General features: G+C 36.2%; 3 protein-coding genes across 5 annotated transcripts; 1 reads left to right on the plus strand and 2 right to left on the minus strand.

The window, feature by feature from the left end:
* Positions 1-752: 752 nt before the first annotated feature.
* afmid (arylformamidase) lies at positions 753-11098 on the minus strand. Of its 3 annotated transcripts, XM_060885164.1 has the most exons (12): positions 10981-11058; positions 9450-9566; positions 7322-7412; positions 6072-6176; positions 5772-5820; positions 4885-4970; positions 4273-4345; positions 4071-4168; positions 2855-2933; positions 2571-2706; positions 1440-1544; positions 753-1320 (listed from the first exon to the last, which is right to left on the minus strand). In XM_060885164.1, the coding sequence occupies exons 3-12, from the start codon at positions 7368-7370 to the stop codon at positions 1291-1293; spliced, it is 810 nt and encodes a 269-aa protein (XP_060741147.1). In that variant the 5' UTR covers positions 7371-7412; positions 9450-9566; positions 10981-11058; the 3' UTR covers positions 753-1290. The 3 variants fall into 3 exon arrangements, with proteins under 3 accessions (XP_060741147.1, XP_060741139.1, XP_060741156.1); XM_060885156.1 differs by lacking the exon at positions 9450-9566 and having other exon boundaries at positions 10981-11098; XM_060885173.1 differs by lacking the exons at positions 9450-9566; positions 10981-11058 and having other exon boundaries at positions 6062-6176; positions 7322-7562.
* A 582-nt stretch (positions 11099-11680) lies between these two features.
* On the plus strand, positions 11681-14894 carry tk1 (thymidine kinase 1, soluble). Its single transcript, XM_060885197.1, has 7 exons — positions 11681-11865; positions 12117-12148; positions 13079-13192; positions 13303-13396; positions 13898-13987; positions 14286-14405; positions 14547-14894. The coding sequence occupies exons 1-7, from the start codon at positions 11800-11802 to the stop codon at positions 14724-14726; spliced, it is 696 nt and encodes a 231-aa protein (XP_060741180.1). The 5' UTR covers positions 11681-11799; the 3' UTR covers positions 14727-14894.
* Positions 14895-15002: 108 nt separating this feature from the next.
* On the minus strand, positions 15003-20291 carry syngr2b (synaptogyrin 2b). Its single transcript, XM_060885186.1, has 4 exons — positions 19989-20291; positions 17741-17978; positions 17148-17284; positions 15003-16492 (listed from the first exon to the last, which is right to left on the minus strand). Exons 1-4 carry the CDS (start codon positions 20094-20096, stop codon positions 16259-16261), a joined length of 717 nt encoding a protein of 238 aa, XP_060741169.1. The 5' UTR covers positions 20097-20291; the 3' UTR covers positions 15003-16258.
* Between the last annotated feature and the right edge of the window lie 1084 nt (positions 20292-21375).

The raw sequence follows: 21375 nt of genomic DNA on the forward strand, positions 1-21375 counted from the left end.
GGATGAAAAGTATAGACACTAATTATAAGTATAAACACTTCTCTGTAGAGAGAACCTGTTACAATTATTCCAGAACATATTTGTATAGACAGTAGCAGATCGTTTTAATTCTACACCAGCGAATTCAAACCTAGTTATCGGGTTTGGGAAGCATTCAAAATGTCAGTGTGGTTAAAGCATGGATGTAACCTCTTGCACAGTCTTTAGTGTTGACAGTTGGAGCCATCTCCTATGTGGGTTGGAATGAAAAGACTCTTGTTTCGGTAGTCAATGTGCCCATTGAAGGACTAACACATGAGGAATGTGGACAAGGAAATGTAGTTTACTTTCTGATCTGAATAGTCAGCCTAAACCTTTATCAATAAAGTGCTGGTGCTGCATAAATATAACTTCAGCAATAAAACCTGATTCCAGGACCATGATGTCACATGAGGAGGAAGGATGAGCACTAAAGCACAGAAACGTATGGTATATATTTAAGATTTTTGTTTAATTTGCTTCATTTATAAGAATTTCTCACTATTTTGAAGTATCATGTGTATAATATTATGTTGTACTCTTGCAACGAACAGTTAGGATTAAAACGTTACCCATTGATGACAAACTCCAGCTCAGTGTGCATTAGATTCATACTTTCATTAAAAGTAAACCGAATTCAGTTAATGAAAATGATGCTAAAGATGTAAATGAAATATGAAATCTCTACCATGTAGAATACAGATAGATAAAAATAAAAAAGCAACACAAGAATAACCATTTTGATTTTTTTTTAATTACAGTAGATGCTTTTACGTAACACTTTCAGGACAGACCCAAATATCAGACCAAATATTATGTTAATGTTGTTAGCTCTTGCTTCCTCTTCAGTATAACCTGATATGCACAATCTTGCTAGAATGTCTAGAAGTTCTAACCGTAATATGATTAATTTCATCATGCAGGTTGATGGACTTGCAACATTAATTGTGTGAATCTGCAACCCACAGCAGCAGACAGTATTAATGATCAGATAAAGATTTGATTAACCAGCATCTGAAAAGGTCTTTTTCAAGTGCATGAATTCATATTGATACTAATTACAGCCTGAATATTCATGAAGATTGTACATAAAACTAGCCCACAAACAGTAGGACAAAAAAGGCTCTGTTACTCCCTAATAAACAAGATATAAGATTCAATTGATCTGGAGTTAAACTGACCATTCTGTCATAATTTATAAGAAGGTGACTGCTTGTATAGTACATAAAGAGACAGAACTCCAGGAAAGAAATATGGCTGATTAGAATTCCCTCAGCCTTTGCCCATCATCTTGAGTATAAGCTAAAAAAAAAATAAAAAAAATCTAAAAATTAATATATAAACACACTAATACATACAACAGCAAAATTCATTCAGGATTTATTCAAGAAATTCAGTAATATGATCGGTGAAGCGGTTACCTGTGTAAGGTAGTAATTTTCATCCACAAGCTGCTCAATGATGTTGAAATGATCTGTGTCAGGTATGTCTTCAAAAGTAACCTTAAGTTCAGCTGCTTGCAAAGACTATAAGAAGATACAGATGCGTGGGTTTTACTTTTCTTTTAATTTATTTATTTGTAACAGAAATGAACATTACAAAGATGAATTTTGCCTGATACTATTTTGAAATATTTCTAAGAGTAATAAACAATACATTTACATTTGAATGACACATTCCAGTGTAGGAACTAAGCAGTAAAAATGGACAATTTTCTCTCTTCGGTCACTGATAGCTCCTTAACAACAGAGTGACTAGCTAACACAAACCTATGCCACGGATATTAATTTGCAAGTCCTAAATTGTAAATCCGCTATAAAACAGGTCAAAATCAATGCAGCATCAAAGGAGATGTGTCCGCCACCACGGCCTATGGCAAAAAATTACTGATACGCCCCATCCACAAATAATTGTTTGCCACTGTACTATGAACATTATTATATTGTATTGCATTTTCTGTCTTGCACTGTATTCTGGCTTTGCTGTTTGCACACATTCACTTTATGTACTGTGTAGTGTGCTTAGTTCTGTGTTGTGTGTGTCTGCATTTTATGTTGCACCAGGGTTCTTCATTTCACTCTGTACTGCACCAGATTTACAGTATATGGTTGAAATGACAATAAAAGCTTATTGACTTGATTTTCCAAATGTGTGTCCATTGTTTATCAAATGTTACTAATACCATAACACTGTTAAATTCTCAATTCTTATTTAAATGAACACCTGCTCTTGTGAGTAATACTGAAAAATTACTGGCAGACATGAATGCACTTGTTCTATTTATTATTTAATATTTTATTCTTTCTATAATATTATATAATTCAAGGACAGATAAGAAATGTTTTTTGACAAAGTCTGACTAAGAAAAACTATATTATTTCGATTAAGCTTTTTGTATGAACTTCCTTTCATGTAGCTATAAAACAGATCAAAAGTGCAATTGCTCTTTAACTGTACTGCAAATATCTATGGTATAAGAGCTGCTGTTGTAGAATAAGAATCACTTTTTTTTGTTTTCCTATAACAGCATGGTCCATCTTAAACTGTCTTACCTTGAAGTAATCTTCTGACTGCTTCCGGAACTCGGGGGAGTCGTTTTGTGCCACAGCAACGACAATGTCGCAGTCCGATAAGGACTTTTTGAGCTGAGACACTAACCGAATGGGGCTGTTCCTAAAAGCCACCTCCCTAAAACGAGATAAATAAATGTGATGAGACGTGAATATTCAGATAACAGTGTATTACTCTAATTCATCAGTCAGAATTTTATTTATCCAGACATAATAATGAATATTGATAATGACATAATGTAAATAAAGCATATGAATTTTCATACTCCGTCATCTTCAGTGGCTTGTTCACATATGTGGACATAATGGGCAGCAGGTCGTAAATGCCACTAACAAGAAACGCTCCTGAAATAGACACAGAGAATCCATGAAATTACATGCAGCTTGATATTAAAAAAATATTAAAAATAAAAAAAGGGGAAGCTTTCTTATTTACTAAAATTGCACATTATTCATAAGTCATATTGTTCTGCCACTGATCCATATTCATATAAATACTGTATATTCTATACATTTATTCCCTTTGCTCCTGTACAGGTATGACTGGCATGTCAATGTTAAAAAAAAAAAGCCATTTATTACATTGTACTGTGTATGTGCTGAATAAATATTAACAGTTGATAGAATAGGTTGCTTATTCTTGAGTATTTAGTTCCACTAGTTATTAACATGTTTTTTTTTATTCATCATCAGTAATGAAATATTCTGGCCAGGTTGGACAGGCAATGTATGTATTCCTGCATGGCTGGAGTACAGGATGAACGAGATGCCAGTGCACTCAATTGCTCAGGTGTATAAAATGAGATGTAATGTAAGTCGTTCTGGATAAGGGTGTCTGCAAAATGCCATCAAACTAAATGCAATGTTAATGACAACCCACGATACCTTTTATACCATTGTGCTGCCCCTATTTTCTCATTTTGAAACTGTTTACTCATTTATCAATTCTACATATTCATTTATTTACTCATTTATTTAAAATAATGAGTGTGGTAAGTCTTGAATGCTTGGGTAAATTTCTGATACATCGTTGTGTAATCATTGTGTTTTGAAAATAAGTCACAATGCATACAGTTGATTGAATTGTTTGCTTGCACTGCTAAAGATGGACGTTGGTGTCAGGATCTAGCCTGGACTTTGGCCATGTGCATTTGTTTATGTTCGGTGTTCCTCCCCGCCTCTGCATACCTGTTCCTCATGTGTTAATTGTCTTGTGTATTTAGCCGTGCCTATAACATCCTTGTTTTCGTCTCTAGTCACGTCTTGTTTTGTCTGTGTCCCTGTTTTGTGTGTTTTATTTATTAAATCAGTTTATTTTTACGCTATCCTGCATTTGGGTCCCTTTTTTCCCTGCATCGCTGACAGTTGGTCCTTTCATGGATTATTTGTCAATTTGAGAGAAACTCAATTTAGGAACATTTTTTAGGAGACCTGGTTGTAATCCATCACACCCTTCATCATTTCTCAAGTCTCCAAACACACCTTTGATTTGAGGAGATACACTGTACTCTGACCAATCAGTAGAAAGAACCATGGCCGCTAGGTGTGCACCTGCAGAATGACCACACAGGTAAAGCCCACTGTTGAGAGACCGAGAGCAATGCATTAATGAGAAGCCAGCGAGTATACACAGTAATAGCAGCACAATTTTACAAGCCATGTCCGGAAAGGCAGGAGCACTAACCTGATGTGTGAATACTGCTGAATGACAGCCACCAAACTCCTGCGTACCTGAGATACCATCAGATCCATATTACCTGTGAGGAGAATGGATGAGAGAATTACAAATCCTAACAGAGTAGCAAGATAACAATTGGGCTCTCATGGAAAAATTATTCTGCTTGCACATGCTACTAGAGTTTCCCACTGGGAGTTGCATATGAATGAACCTTAAAGTCGTAATTACAACTGGGAAATAATTTTGAAACCAGGATAAGACAATGAAGAACAGGACAGTTTCTGTACTGAATCAAAGGTTTTGTTCATTTTTCTAAATTCAGCAAATTGCTACGTAGCACTTGCTGTTTTGTTCATATTCATTTCAGTATATCAGCAACCATTCTACTGTACGTGTGTTATACATTTTTACACCATAAAAATATCTTGCTAATTAACTGAATAATACATGTTATGGTGTCAAAATAACACTAAAATTAAAAAAAAATAAAATGAAGCCCGTTTTTTTCATACATACTTTTATCAACAAAGCGTGTGAACACAGCATTTATGATCCTATTGCCACTTCAAAAAGTGGAAATTGCATCATTCTGCATTAAGCTTCATAAGCCACTGGTACCTTTCGGGGCAATGCTGTAATCAACAGCGACCACCACTACACCCTTCTGGGTCAACGGTACAGCCATGAAACCGGACTCCTCCTTGCTGTAAGATAAAACAATGTTCTCTTATATAAGAGACCTTTCAGAATTACAGGCAATATTTGCTTAAGGTCTGATGTTTTATCTTCCTTGAATGTATTCTTATTCTTTTACTGTATAATATCAAATCCAAGAGAAAATAAATGAACACACTGTACATTAAAAGCCCATATACACTTGGATGAAATTTCTAAAATTCTAAATTTCTAAAAGATTCCTGCCTCTGTCTTGTGTGTGGAGTTTGCATGTTCTCCCTGTGCCTCAGAGGTTTCCTCCGGGTACTCTGGTTTCCTCCCTCGGTCCAAAGACATGCATGGTAGGTTGATTGGTATCTCTGGAAAATTGTCTGTAGTGTGTGATTGCGTGAGTGAATGAGAGTGTGTGTGTGCCCTGCGATGGGTTGGCACTCCGTCCAGGGTGTATCCTGCCTTGATGCCCGATTACGCCTGAGATGAGATGACGCCTGAGGTGGCACAGGCTCCCCGTGACCCGAGGTAGTTCGGATAAGCGGTAGAGAATGAATGAATAAATGAATGAACGAGGAGCTTGGCCCTTATCACTATACTACTAGCCAATAGCTAACTTTAACATATTATGTATAATTTATAAAGGAAGCCAAATATTATGATCCTGACAAAAAAAATGGACTAACTGTACTACTTAAAATGTTGTCTATGATCCTTGTATATTCCATGGAGGCCAAACTGATATTGCCATGAACAATTTTCCATATGTTGATATCTTGGTTCATATTTTGAGAAAAAAAAAAGGATAAAATATTAATGTGATTATTTGAACCTCATACCTCAGGAACTGCCAGTAACCACCATGGAGGTAGATAACTAGAGGCACATCTGAAATATGAAAAAACTATGATGCTGGTGATCCAATTAAGAAGGTTACACAGTATACATGAACAATGGAATACAGCTTTGATATATAACATTTAGCACTTAAGACATAAAGATGAATATGAAAGGATGAATATATTGCAATTCTGCTGTTAAATTTCCCGTTCAGGCATCATCATTGAGCCTTGAGCAATCCATTGCTTTAGGGATCAGACAACCAGGGCACCACTATGTCTCCATTTACCTTGACTTACCTGGGGAAGAACTAAGAGGCATGTACACATCCAGCTTCTCTTCATCTCCCTCTCCATAAGGAATATCCAGAATGTTCTGTGCAACAGCCCGAGCCTTCTCTGTACCTAATCACACACCCACAGCAACACTCTCAGCTGTCCTACAAGTTTTTGTAACTACAAACTTGTGAAATAACATTAAAATTTATAGCAAATGTATATATGACTAAAGCCATTACTAAATCTTGTTATAACCTGGGAAAACCGGTCACATGCTGACATTTTAAATTTAATCAAAGCCTCGTTATCATCTCTTGACTCAATTATTCACAGAGATCAGATCACCAGTGTGCATTGAAAAACTGTGATGTATGCACAATGTTTTCTCTCTTTATTGTATTTGATTGCAATGGAGCTGCTGAGGTAACATGGTGATTATTTTTTAATAAGGTGTTACCATGAATTAATATATTGAGGCTTTACCACAAGGTAAGCTTCTTGTTTCCCCAAGTTCAGTTTCTCCTAGACACAAATTAATATATTATGGCCACGAGTTAAGTTTCTTAAGATCTCTTTCATGGCCATGTAGTTGCCTCCAACTTAACTTGTAGCATCTCCTGTATTTTAAATGAGTCAGACAGAGACATCGTTTGGATTAGATTATGAAACCCGGATGATTTATAACATTACATATTTTAACATGGATAAATCCTCATCATCAACAAATTATTAACATGGATAAATCATCATCAACAACAAATAATTAACATGGATAAATCATCAACATCAACAAATAATTAACTGGAGGCCATGTAAGGTTATAATTTATAGCCACAACAGACTTTTTTGTGGACCTAACATGTTCACTTGTGGGTCTAAATAAACTAAAATAAACTCAGATTCACATAAATTGCAATAACATTTCCTCTTGCTGAAATGGTGGTTCTGTCATTTTCATATGTAGAAAATCAAGAAACATTTGTCAATAAATAAATCAAATATATTAATGATTTTGCAAGGAAATGTGTATAATGAAGTTACTGGTTGGAAAACCTCAATTTTGGTCCAAGACCAGATTGGTCAGGATTTTTGGTTGGTTGCCATTTCAGAGGGGTTTTCCAATTTCTGATTAGATTACAACAAATTTAACATTAATATTAATAGAAAATGAGTAATATTCGTTGAACTGGCATCTGCCTGAAGGCACAAAGCCTAAAATCAGTGTAAGGAGACTGGTCTTCATCCTATACATTACAAAATGATCCACCAACCTGATTTCAGCGCAGCCTCGTGGGCTTTAATCACGTCATCTGCCGACATCCTGTGGGACCACTGACTGGGTGAATACTGTTTCTCCAACTCCTGTCAAACAGCACCGCAGCTTGCTGTCAGCCATTGAAACCTTAGGGGTTGTTTTGTTCCTGCGGCCATTGCTAGAAACCACGCCTCCTGCGCCAGGATTAGCCAATGGCAGAGTTGATCTCAAGAGACCACGCCCACGTCCTATTCATTCTGATGTACCAAATTAAACATGCTTATAGCACGCGTTTTTTTTCCCTATGGCATTTAAACAGTAATAAATCCGTAATAAATACCAAAACGATGTCCGATACACGCGTGCAGAACAGCGGACGTGTTTGAGACGTTTTTTCTATAAATAAGATAAAGAACTGAGTCATGGGGCTGGCTGAAATTGACCAATCGTATAAGTCCTAACTCCACGACACACGTCTTATCCCCGCCCCCAAATTCTCTAAATAAACTTGATACCCTTATACAGCAGCCACAAACTCTGATCAGGACATGATCAAGTGCATGCTGGTGGTATTATGAAGCATTGATAATCTGTGCAATGTTTTCAAGACGAATATTTAATAATATGAACACTATTTTTATTGCTACAGTTATTATAATTCTTGTCAAGAATTACTGCTACAGTTGTCCTTCGTGTAAAAAAAATAAAGAAAGAAAATAAAGCTTTATTAAAGTAGTGGCTGTTCCTTTTTATATTAAGGCAATAGAGAGAGGTGTACATTCGTTTTATAAGAATTTAACATGGGCTTCTTGTCCTGGTCAATGAAACAATGAAAAACTGTCAACTCATAATAACACTTTCAATTAGAAGGATTTAAGATCCTAGGAATTAATTTAGGACCAAGGATAGATATAACGAAGATTTTGGACCTCCACTAAGATGAGGCCGATTCTGTAAGGATCCTGATGCATCTAGACATGTTCCAGCTCCATTTGGACTCTGCTATACTAAAGAGGAGATGCCAACTCCATGTGGTCTTAGAGGACAAAAATCTCATCAATACAAGATTTGTCAGACTGTATATATATAATCACACCCTCCAGTGTCACCCATATGAGGATGAGGTTCCCCTTTGAAGCTGGTTCCTCTCAAGGTTTCTTCCTTCACCATTTAAGGGTGTTTTTCCTCCCCACTGCTGAGTCACCGCAGACTTGCTCATTGGTGATAAATACAAACATATTTAAATATATCTAATATTAATCTTGAATTTTGTATTCTATTAATCTTTATATTATTCTTTATAATAACCTTTTTTTCTGTTTATTTTCTGTAAAGCTGCTTTGAGACGATGTCAATTGTAAAAAGATACATGTGAATTGAATTGAATAGATATAAGCATTGTATAGTGATGCTATAAATTTAATCTAAACACATCGATTCCACGATATTCTGCAGGCAAGGGCGTCGATTTGGGTATGGACGGTAGGGACATGTCCCTACTAATATCCAGGGAACACTCAATTGTCCCTAGCAATAATTCGACCAAGCCTATATATATATATATACGTGTGTGTATATATATATATATATATATATATATATATATATATATATATATACACTTGAATTACACAAGGGTGCATCATTTATATATTTTTTAAATATTTATTTATTTATTTATACATAACCACTGATGTCCGTCTGTGTCTTGTGCTTTTTTACTTATTTCATTTAACATTTATCCAGGAATCATTAAATAAGGTGAAAATATTTTACAACGGCGTTCTGTAAAAAATAGCGCAACTTGCGGAACACAAACAGTTAACAGATCTACCCATTGCAATGAATCCCGCCTCTGTAACACCTCTCTAAAAGGATTGTTGGCCTTTGCCTTTTTTTGAGTCCTGCCTCTCTAACCCACGTCGCTGTTTGATTGGCTTTATCTTTCACGCTAATGTGTTGAGGTAGGAGGCTGCAGCTATATTCCGATGTATGAAGCAATATGCAACGTGATTATGCAGGCTACCGGTATGTGAGTAAGAAAGTATTCTTAGAACAACAGTTTTATGCACAAAATACGGGGAATTTTGTCCCCACCAATGTCAAATAAATTATGTCCCCACCAATGTCAAAATCAAACTTACGCCATTGTCTGCAGGTGGTTTAAGACTAATAAGTACAGATCTCGTCGAAAGATCATCTTCCAGGTCTGGGAGCACAACCCCAGTGGTCCATAAGCAATGTCATTAACTTTATCCTACCTGCACAAACACAATTGGAACATTTAGGAAGTACTTAAGACAAATGACAACTGATTCCTTGCACAACCATTGCAGCTAGCTGTAACTTATATATCTCCAAGATAAATTTATATCGAGGACACGTAGCTGTCCATCATCTCACGTGCGCAAGACATGTTCAAACACTACACGGCGGAGTCGCGCGTCAGTGACGTCATCTACGCCAACGTTATTGACATGCTAGCCCACCCGTATTCTGCATGAAACTACTTGTGCTGTTTGAAATCGTTGAAATCGCGGCTTTTAGACACGTAAAACAAATAGAATACGACACGAATGCAAAGCTCACAAAAGAAAAACAAAGAATTTTAAATTAATTCTAAAGGTATTCCTCTTCAAAGTCACTATGTCTGTAATATCATTTATCCAGAAAGCAGTTTTTAATGTGTAATTCTATAAGAATTCCTCTTCAAAGTCACTCTATGTCTGTAATATAATGATGCCAGGAATTATTTAATCCATTATAAAATGGAAAACCCTCATTGTTTGTTAATTAAACTGACTCATCACTTCTGAACGACATACAGAATTATTGACATACAGAATGACATAAAAAATGACATACAGGATGACAATGATATACAGAATGACACACAGAATGACATACAGAATGACATACAGAATGATATGACATACAGAATGACAGAATGACATACAGAATGACATACAGAATGAGAAACATTATTTTATCATATGCTTAAAATACAAAATATTCAAGCATTGGACCAAAATGAATTAGTAGAATGGTTTATAGACATTTATTGAAGTTCTAAGAGTCCATGCATTATTAAGTTTTCTCGTTATCTCGACATAACCAAAGTTGTTTTGTTGTGCTAACGAAGAAATGCAATTACGAGCATAAACTGGTAGAAAAGGGGAAAAAAGGATCATATGAAACATTAAACAATTTAGTTTTTAATCCTAGAAAATTGTGTTTGTTTTTTATGTTTTAATGTTGCATTCAATTCTATGATTCGCGCGCATTTATTTATTGATTTTTAAAAAATTTTTTACGATTATGATAATTATGGCGTGAAATTAATTAATTAACGCGCGTGACTAAATTCGCGCTAAACTGACGTGCGGCTCTTCTGTAGGTGTCCTGACAAACTGCCTTTACATTATACTTTAGAAGACACTTTACATGATATAGCAATAGATAGCCTTACCCAGAAAGACTTGAAGTGTAAGATAAGTGTTAGAAATTGAGTTAAAACTCAAAATTCCTTAATTTTGAGCCTCATTGTGCGTGACCCCTGTGTGCGTAAATCACGGTGGCTCTAAGGTCCGTGTTTGGTGATATAATGTACATCGAGTTCTAAGGTTGTTATTATAAAAACAAACAAAGCATCAAAACAATGCAATGAATACTTACATTGTTATTCATTTGTTTCCAGTGAGACATTGTTGAAGGGTTTACATGCAGCCTATTTTACAGCCTTAACTATAGACCTTCAAACCTCTCTAACAAGAATAAAGGTAAAGTCCAGGCCGGAAAAGGCGTAGCTTCACACAGAGTGAACAAACATAGTTTGTACTTCAGCTCCCTAAATCAAAAGCAAAAATGAAGTCAAACAGAATAGTGGTATAAATAGCCACAACCTTTTAGAAGGCCCAGATTATTCTACAACAAATAATTCATCATTGTAAACTTCGGTACTAAAGTTTATAGTTTAAAACTGCACATTATTTGAAGCATAAATCTGTAAATAATAATATATTCAACATTTGACAACAGTGCAGGAGAAAAACAGATAAACCAGAACCGTGGAAAATCATACCACAATTATTTGCACAATTATCATAGGTACGTATTTACATTCATGGTGTACAGATGTGCGTTCATGCGAAAAAGAGGTTTACAAATATCTGTAAACCCACACTTCATAAATCTACGACTATTCCACCAGGGTACCTTTGAGAAACCCATTTCAACATACTAAGATTTGGGACAATCTCTAATCTCGGACACTATTTAGGACGAATAGACGAACTGGGACGCAGCTCGTGTCTTAAAGGAGCTTGTTTTTTTTTTACATACAGAGCTATTAGGAGGCGGACTGTCACGTGGCCCTTCCTTCTTACACGTCACGTCATTTAACCTGGAAACTGGCGGGTGATTTTGAATCAGTTTACAAGGGAACCGGGATTCTGTGGGTCACAGCTGGGTTTATTTGATTGTGTTTAGTGCAAAATGGACTGTTTAAACGTACCGAGGATTCTGCCAAATTCTCCAAGAAAAATACGGGGTCAGATTCAGGTGAATGTTTAATATTATGGGTTTTTATCAGCGGTATGAAGCTGAATCAACTAACTTTACCATCTAGTTAAAATAAAAGCTACTTAAACCACTAAACAAATAGCGCTATGTAAGTTTTTAGGGTCGTTTCCACCTGGAATTCTTTTTTCCTGGCTTTTAGGTGTTACATGTTACATTGTTGTGTTATAGTAAACATGGGATTTTCCTTACCTCAGTTAGCACAAGCTAACAAGTCATTTTGTTTGTTTCAGGTCATTTTCGGACCAATGTTCTCAGGAAAAAGGTGAGGGGCTTTTTTCATTATGGCTATTTGTTTTTTTTAAATCTGCTTTGCAACGTGTATTTGTGAAATCTGTGCTCATTTTACTGCGGTTTAGTTGACTTTAGCTAGCCGACTATCTGAGCGGGTGTTTGAGGAGGAAATGACAACAAAAGAAGCGCCAGGAAGAAGCGCGCAAACCCTCAAACATCACCTCATACTTTAACTTTTACACACGTTTCTCAGACCTCACTACGGATTTATCAACGTTATATATAATATTACATGCTTAAAAATATTTTATCTATTGTCAGAGCCGTTTGTTTGTATTTCTGACCTTTCCGTCGACACGTAACTTTATGTATTTGTTTTTCTACCGTGATTACAGACATATTATACAATATATGACATATATTTATAAATATAAAAAGGTCGACACAGTTTTAAGACGTATTCATACTTTCATTTGCTTAAAAAAATCTGGTGTAAACAAGATTTTTATACACACACAAACATACACACATACATACATACGTGTGTGTGTGTGTATATGTATATGTGTGTGTGTATATGTGTGTGTGTGTGTGTGTGTGTGTATATATGTATATATGTATATATATATATATACATATATATATATATATATATATATATATATATATATATATATATATATATATTGTGTGTGTGTGTATGTGTATTTGTTATATAGCTAGTATGTTGACAATAAAGCTGAATCTGACTGACTCTGGTCTGTAACTCGCTATTGGATTAAACACCGGTCAGTAAGGTTAATAATGATAACTAGTAACTTTAAAAAAAACCCGGTTCATCCCGCTGTTCATCCTGGCCCATAATGAAAAGTCAGCCTTTAAAACTCACTCCTATACTTCACTGTAGTTGTTAAATACAACCCAATCTGACTTCATTCTGTTCTTTTGCTAACTTTCACAGTACCGAGCTAATGAGGAGAGTTCGGCGCTTTCAGATCGCCCAATACAGCTGCCTAGTGATCAAATATGCCAAAGACATTCGTTACTCTAACATGGGCATGGCCACACATGACAAGTAAGAGTTTTATGCATGCATCTGTATGTATTTCTAATAATGCATATGAAATTGCAATGAATTTTTGTGATATAATATCATAATGCATAATACATGGTCCGTTCTGACAGAAATACAATGGAAGCCGTGCCAGCTAACTGTCTGCGAGATGTCTGGAATTGTGCCCTACAGGCCTCCGTCATTGGCATTGATGAAGGCCAGTTTGTAAGTATTAACTTCTTGCATGAATAATGTGGGCGCAAATAAACCGATTCAAGAACAGTTACTGAGGTCAATATTTGCCAATCAAATCCAAGTCTCTGCAGTTGTAATTATAAAGCTTTTCTTGTGGAGGGAAGTAGCATTTAGGCATTTATTATTCCTTTGCAAATTGCATTAAATGCTGTAATCCCCACAAAATGGCTTAAGGATTTGACTCGATTACCTATGATTATGTATTTTACACAGAAACAGAGTCAGGGAAAGGGTGTGAATGATTTCTATAAAAGCCAGTGTCATTTAAGATATCTCCTTTGACCAACACTGGATAAAAACAGGCACTGATCTTGATGATGATGATGATGATATTATGATAATAATGATGATGATGATGATGAACTAAAAAATTATATACAAGTAGCCTTAGTCTTGAAAGTATACACAAGTATATCTGCAAACTCCTCAGGTCTATTGTACACCAGCTTTATTCTCTTGATTTTGATCTAGTTTCCAGACACTGTTGAATTCTGTGAGACCATGGCAAACATGGGGAAGACTGTCATTGTCGCAGCACTTGATGGCACCTTTCAGAGGAAGGTAAGGTTTTATGGTCTTTCTTCTTCCAGTAGGATCAGTGTAGTTGGTCTGGTACAAAGAGGATTTACCTAAAACTAAGTGTGCCAAGACTGTCACTTATTTACTCATCCCATCTGTTGACTTTACTGCTATGCTTATAAATGAAGGCATGTAATTGGGGCCATACACTGTTATCTGACGTTGAACTTCATAGAGTATTAATTTTTTTCTTTTAGACTGTCAGAATTGCTAAAGGAAGACAAGTAATTATATTAATATTTTCTTTATTTTTTTTTCTCTCCCTGGTTTTCCTTCATAGCCCTTTGGCAACATACTAAACCTGATCCCTTTAGCCGAGAGTGTGGTGAAGCTAAATGCAGTCTGTATGCAGTGCTTTAAAGAGGCGTCTTACACCAAGAGACTTGGAGCAGAGCAAGAGGTGAGACACTGACTGGATTACATGATTTGTGTAACACGTGTGTTCTTGGAACAAATCATGGCACCATCTTTTACAACTAAACCAAATCATTTCATCCTAACCGGACTAGACTTAATTCATATTGATTTTGGATGTTTTCAGGTGGAGGTAATTGGAGGAGCTGATAAATACCAAGCAGTGTGCAGGGCATGTTATGGAGGCCTGATGGAGAATAAAGAGAACTGCGACCCCCAGAGGGATGAGACGCCGCCGCACGTTCCGAAGGGGAAGCAGGTGGACTACAGTGCTTCACGCAAGCTTTATGCTTCCCTTCACCTATGAACACACGTACACTAGTGTATAAACTAATTTAAATAATGAAATGGTTGCTATACAAGTTACAGGAGTGAGCGATCTACAGTGCTCAGAGTGCTCTAGAAGAACTGTTTGTTTTAAAAACGTTGTCTTTGTCTGTTTTAATAAAATGTCACTGAATGTGACACAAATTTTTTTTTTTTCCAGTTGTGATTGTTGATAAGCCAAAATGACCAATTAATCCAGGACAATATATACTTTCTTAAAATGACTTCTAATGATCTAAAGAAGGCACAGCAGATCTTAATTGCAATAAAACTTTATTTTTTTTGTTCCCTGGTACAAATTTTGCTTAAACTGTAGGTTTGTGCTTTAGATCCAAACAAAGGACATCCCATATACGAAAACATTTTGAATAACTTAAACCAGTGTTTTAAAATGAAAGAAGTTACAATAGATAATCTGATTAACAAAATATGGCCAGTGATTTTAATAATTAACCCACATCCCAGAAAGAAATTCATCAAATCAAGTAGTGCAAATCATAAGACACATGCTAAAGTGAAGTGAATTTAGGGTTATATAATTAAGTTTCTTAATGTGTACACTACAATCCCAGAAGAACAAAATCTATAACAGATTGAAAAGCATGTTAAAAAAAAAAAAACTCAAGTCAGCAGTCAGAAGAATGGTGCTGTATGTTTGCTGTAACAAATGCTAAGAAAAATAAGATTGAAACCTGTAACTTTGGCACGATGAATTTGGCTTTTATTAATACACCAGTTTAAATCTTGTAATGTGAGTTATTATATATGGAGAAAGTTTTCCAGGTTGTGAAGTACGTTGTGAGGATCAGGTTGTTAAATCATGTGGATAAGTAAAATCATATGATCTGTAAATGCAGTGTGCACTCACAGTTGAAAATGGTGCATTTCATGTCTAAAAATTATCAGTAGTCTTGTACAAGTCATAGGACAAAAACTAATCCTACAATATGGCTGTATTTTGGCAGCAAGCAGTGCATCAAAATGTGAATTCTTAAGGAATTATGATACCTGACCTGGTCAGCTGACTAAGCATTGCTTCACTGGAAAGCACAGATAAGTGCAAGTTGGCTATTTAACTCTATGTGAAATATTGTTCAGGGTCATTGTGCAAATTACAGTGTGAAAATGTGGCACTCCTGCAATAAAGGTCAACATGTATACATGACAGAACAGTCTAGGATTAAGCACAGTAACAGACTGTCTTTATCAGTTTCACAATGACTTGCATTATATTAAGGCACCATTTGTCAAATCAATGATAATCAGCTCTGGGCAACACAAACATACAAACAATTTCAAAACACAGAAAGGCTGTGCATCACTGAAAGCAAGCACAAAGAATAACTTCATGGTGACTGGGAGAACCAGTCAATTTCAAGGAATGCCTGAGCTTATCAATACATAAGAGCTCTCATTGGCTACTCTTACAGGCTCCTTCCATGCTGCATGTCATATGATCAGGCCATTTAATCATCCCTTTTTGCTTTTTCTCGAGAAGGGCCCTTGTTTCGATCAGTAGCTTGGTGGCTGGTAGTTACTGTTGCCAGCCGGCTCGGGTTTACCCATGAAGGGGGGCTGCTGGTAGAGGTCTGAAGGGTAAGTAGTATCCCCGTATGGTGAGGGATCGTGAGGGATTGTTGATGATTGGTAAGGGGAGTTGTGCTCTGGAGCAGTTTCAGCAAAGTTGTGCTTGATCTCTCCAACACCTTGGCGAAATCTCATCAGGGCCAAATAGGTCACCACACCCTGTCAGAGAAATAACCAATTTATTGATAAAGGCAAGTTCTAAAATGAGTCTTACAAAATGCTGACACCAGAGACATACATTTGTAAAGAGTTAAACTTCAAACAAACTTCAACGCATTTCGAATTATATGATTTCCTTTGTCTAGTACAATTTCTCCCATTTTTTTAATTTGTATTTGATAATGGTGAGTATGAAACAATTAATTAGTATAAACCTGTGTTTATACTATTTTACAGATTTACAGACAGCAATTCTCTCTAGCCAAGTGGATTTTATGGTATAATTTGGCTATACAATTTTACTTTAAAAATGACAGCAAGTCATTACAGAAGTCAAATGAGATCTGGTACTTTTCCATTGCTAAACATGACCAAGAACGGCCTATTTGAACACTTGTGCCATGTTGTTAAGAAATTTCTGTAAGGCTGTTCATATACACTGGATGTGAAAATGATCAATTTGGATCAGAATTTTATTCAGGTTTACCACAAGAAAGAAACTACACAACCAACTGTGCTCCCATAATTCTACATCATGAAGGCTACCTGCTTTTTCAGTGCCTGCATGAGTGATCTAGTGAAAAGAAAATGCTCATATTCACAAAATATGTTGTCTGTTGTATGTTGCTGCAGACGTATTGAAGGAAAGACTTACCCATGTAATGAAGGAGAAGAAGGAAAAGACAATGATGGCTTGAGCTGCATCAACAGGGATGGCTGTTTTGTCAAGGGTGTTCGTCCACTGATTTGCCAAGAGGCAAAAACACACAAACCACAGAAATGTCCAGAGCCCTGATTCAAGCACAAGGAGAGAGAGAAATAAATAATAAATTCTATTAAAATTACACACACATATTTCTATGGGCAGAACTGGACAAAGCATTATATCCAGTCTTTCACCACAATTACTTGCAATGGCATTATTTATTGGTGTGTGACCCAAGACAGTGAAACCCTCAACATTTTGAGTCTTAAAGTTCCTTGTTAGAAGATTCCTGCTCCTAAATACGGATCATGGCACCATTTTTAGAACCATCCTTACTTCAAAATGTAATATTTATATTGTGAGCTTTTTTAACACAACAAAAGTCTCTAGCTTTTCTGTCTGATTTCCCAAAACTATCAATTAAAAAAATCTAACAACTTATTTAGGTGGGAGTTATGGATGTGAGGTGTGTACTGTTTTTCATGTTTTTGTTCATTCTGATTTTGTAACGTGAACCGTTATGCTCTTTTTTATTTTTGTACCTGAGAACCCAATGTCAGCCATCACAAGACGCTTCCTCTCTTGTGCGCTGCTCATCAGGGGAAGATACGCATCAGCAAAGATGAAGGCAGACGTTGCGAGAAAGGCGATGACCCCGATACCCGCTCCATAATTGCAGGCCCCGTCGTTTTGGTTGAATATGCAGACCACCTGTGATGAGTCTTTTTCATTTACATATCCCTCTGCTACAATGGTGGCGAAAACCACAATGGCAAACACCTAGAATTTACCAGGATTAGAAAAAAGGGAAGTGAAATTTCAAAGACAAACCTACAGAATTTCCAATTTAAAGGGAACCAAATGCTTTCCTTTAGATTTATCAACTTTAAGAATAAGAGTTTAATGCAAAAATAATGATAAAAATACAATAAAATTTAAATATCCTAATGTTGTATGTAGCACTATTTCTCTTGTTTTGCTAACTCTGTAAATGATCATCTCAACAAAGCAAAATACTCATGATATATTCAGAAGATATTAAGAGATTTAAAAAACAATAGAGCAGCCAGCAACAATCAACAAGTATTATGAAAGTAAACTAGTTTGTCAGTGTCATATAAGCTTAGTGTATGTGTGAAGGCTTGGGAAACCCTTTTACTTTAGTCAAACGCTGACATTTTCTACTATATATAGTTCTGACAACTACAAGCTACTACTAAAGTCTGCATACACTGAAAAGTAACGAAGGGAGAAAATCTCATAGAAAAATAACATTACTGCTAAATTTTAAGATTTACAGGTTTACAATGGAAAGTGAGCTCTTGCTTTGATTAACAGCATCAGTTTCTGTTTTATTTCCTGAGTTAAAAATCACTCACAGCATAACACAGGCCTAATTGTTGTCTCATCACACAATTAATCTCTGTTCGCAGTTACATCTGTATTGAAACCATTTCAAGCTTTGTCAGCTGTTAATTTTATAGTACGTGTAAGTGCTGTTTCTGTTTTGATGATAAGCTGGTATCTAATTACAAACTGAATTGATTAGGCTTATATTAATTTTGACTTCTAAACTATCCAAAACTTTCATTTCTATGCTTCTTTTTTTACATTTTAGGTTATTTTCCTGCACAAAGCTGGAGTGACATTCAACAGGTTTTCCCAGATGCCACACATATATCCTAAAAATACTTTTGCATGTTGTTTTGTGTTCATGATTTTTGCTGTAAAGATACACTTAGAACAACAAATCATTTGCAATTATCTTGTGAAAAGTACATTCAGAATGGAACGGAAGCTTAAGTAATGTGATGAAAAATGAATGTACATTTGGGAGATGGCATTCGAACAAAGAGAACAATATTAAGGCAGCAAATGGTCTTTCTGGGTACTTCCTGTACCGGTATACAAGCTTCCTGTGTAAATTTTCACCACAAAACCAACGTCAGAAAAAATATTTCCAGTAACTAGATTCTAGACTAGAAGTGTGCTAGAGAGTGTTGGGGACTTTTGGCAGTCAGGATCACAACAACTCTCATGTTACCCCTCCAGCTGTCCATGTTTTCACCGTGTGGACAGGTCAGGCACACTGTGTCCTTTCTCAGAAGATTTATATGATGTTATTACTTTATACAAATACAAGCAAGTCACATTCTACCTGTCAGCTGATTTTGTAATAAGCTGATTATATTATGTGTACATGTGAAAACGTGCATTGGTAGCGTGTAAAGTCTATGAAGGACTGTGACAGTGACTCAGTTCACAAGACTCACATAAGCAAATTAGTTTTCCTGTCTTTCCTTCGTCAAAGTCAAAAAAAGAAAAGGCTGTTTAGACATGACATGTCAGACATGTCATTTGACCTGAAACCAAATGGTACAGTTCTCTGTCTCTGTTCCTCTCTGAGGGGAAAAAAGTTGTACAAATAGTTGAACGTTAGTGTCACATAGCAAACACTGACGACGACGACGCCTCTTTTTAATCACCCCCTATGTATCTTACACACAAACCATACGCTTTAATTCAAGTACACGTCGTCTGTCGTCAAGAAGTTTAACTTTAATATCTCAGAGAAACTACATCACGAAAACATACGCAAGTTATTCTAGTTGCGCAGGTCGCATCGATATGCTAAGCTAATGAATCGACTCTCAGAACAGAAACTAACTTCTGAACAAATAGGTTACAGGAAGTGATCACCAACTTTATAGAAACCAGCTAAAACCCCAGCAAAATAACTCGTCCAAACTACTTCATTATGTCAAAGTCGTTGTTTTTTTTGTCACTTACCCAATTGAGAATCCGTAAGATGGTTAGTGGTTGTTTGATAAATTTGACAAAATCGAAAGATCCGCCAGCTAATGAGGCTCCGTATGCTGTTGTCTCGCGCGACTCCATGTTTAATTTACACGGTTTAAAAGACTCCTGATTCACTCCAAACAATCGACGTTGCTGATTTTTCTGCTCTGATTTTTCTGTTTCCTGTAAATGAAATTGCTAAAAGAACCCCCCACTTTACGACACGTTACGACAATACGCAACCTCGTAACTTGTATCCGAGGTAGTGATGGGAATTCCGGATCTTTTCACTGAGTCAGATCATATGGCTCAGCTCACTTATAAGAGCCGACTCTTTTGGCTGCCAAACGGTTCCCTGCCATTTTGTCTAAAATTTGCAATAAATTGTGATTAATATTGTGGGTTTTCGAATAAATAATGATACAGGGAATGCAATTCACGTCTTACATCGTTAATGCGTTGTTTGGAGAAAGAAATTTAAGTTTTATTTGGTTTAATTTACAAAACCAACAATAAACGTCTCAGCAACCCAGTGATTACATTCACATTTCCAGCATACACCCTTATAGCCAGAGCATCTTACATCATCTCTCTTTTATACAACTGAGGGTTAAGAGCCTTGCTCAGGGGCCCAACAGCAGCAGCTTAGTGGCCCTGGGATTGAACTCACAACTTTCTGAATAGTAGCTCAACACCTTAACCACTAGGCTACCACATGGCAATTAAAGCACTGATTACTAAAAGTGAGTGGAATCACACCAAAGTACAGGTGAGATGTAGAAAGGAGGTTTGCGTTAAATTTATTTGATGAATTTAAAGTGCCAATGTTGTAAAGTTTAAGTGAAATACGTATCTTATATGAGAGTCGGCTGTTATATAAGTGGTGCCCCCCGCTCACTCACCAGAACTTTTACGACACAAGAACCAGAAACTGGACAGGAAACATCACTACTAACTCTTCACGCCCTGGACACAGCCTCTTTCAGCTCCTCCCTTCTACAGAACTTTGTTTACCAAAACTGCCAGACACAGGAACAACTCACCATAAACCACAACAACTCACCATAAATATATTCCCTGCTTTATATCTATAAGTACTGTATTATCAGAACTGTCAGGCATCATATCATCATTATATGTTACACACACACTACTGCTACTGCATATTGCACAATACTGTTATCTGCATTACCATACACACTTTATGTACGTAACTGATCAGTCATATATTCTGTATTCATATTTAATACTTGTGTAATACTAAATGTATACTATATAGTGTATATATAGTGTAATTCCTTGTGTGTGTGTCAACACTTGGCCAAAAAACCTGATTCTGATTCTGATTAATGTTAACCTGAAGGAGTCGAGTCAAATA

This window comes from Tachysurus vachellii, chromosome 1 (assembly GCF_030014155.1).
Source record: "Tachysurus vachellii isolate PV-2020 chromosome 1, HZAU_Pvac_v1, whole genome shotgun sequence".
Classification (NCBI taxonomy): Eukaryota; Metazoa; Chordata; class Actinopteri; order Siluriformes; family Bagridae; genus Tachysurus; species Tachysurus vachellii.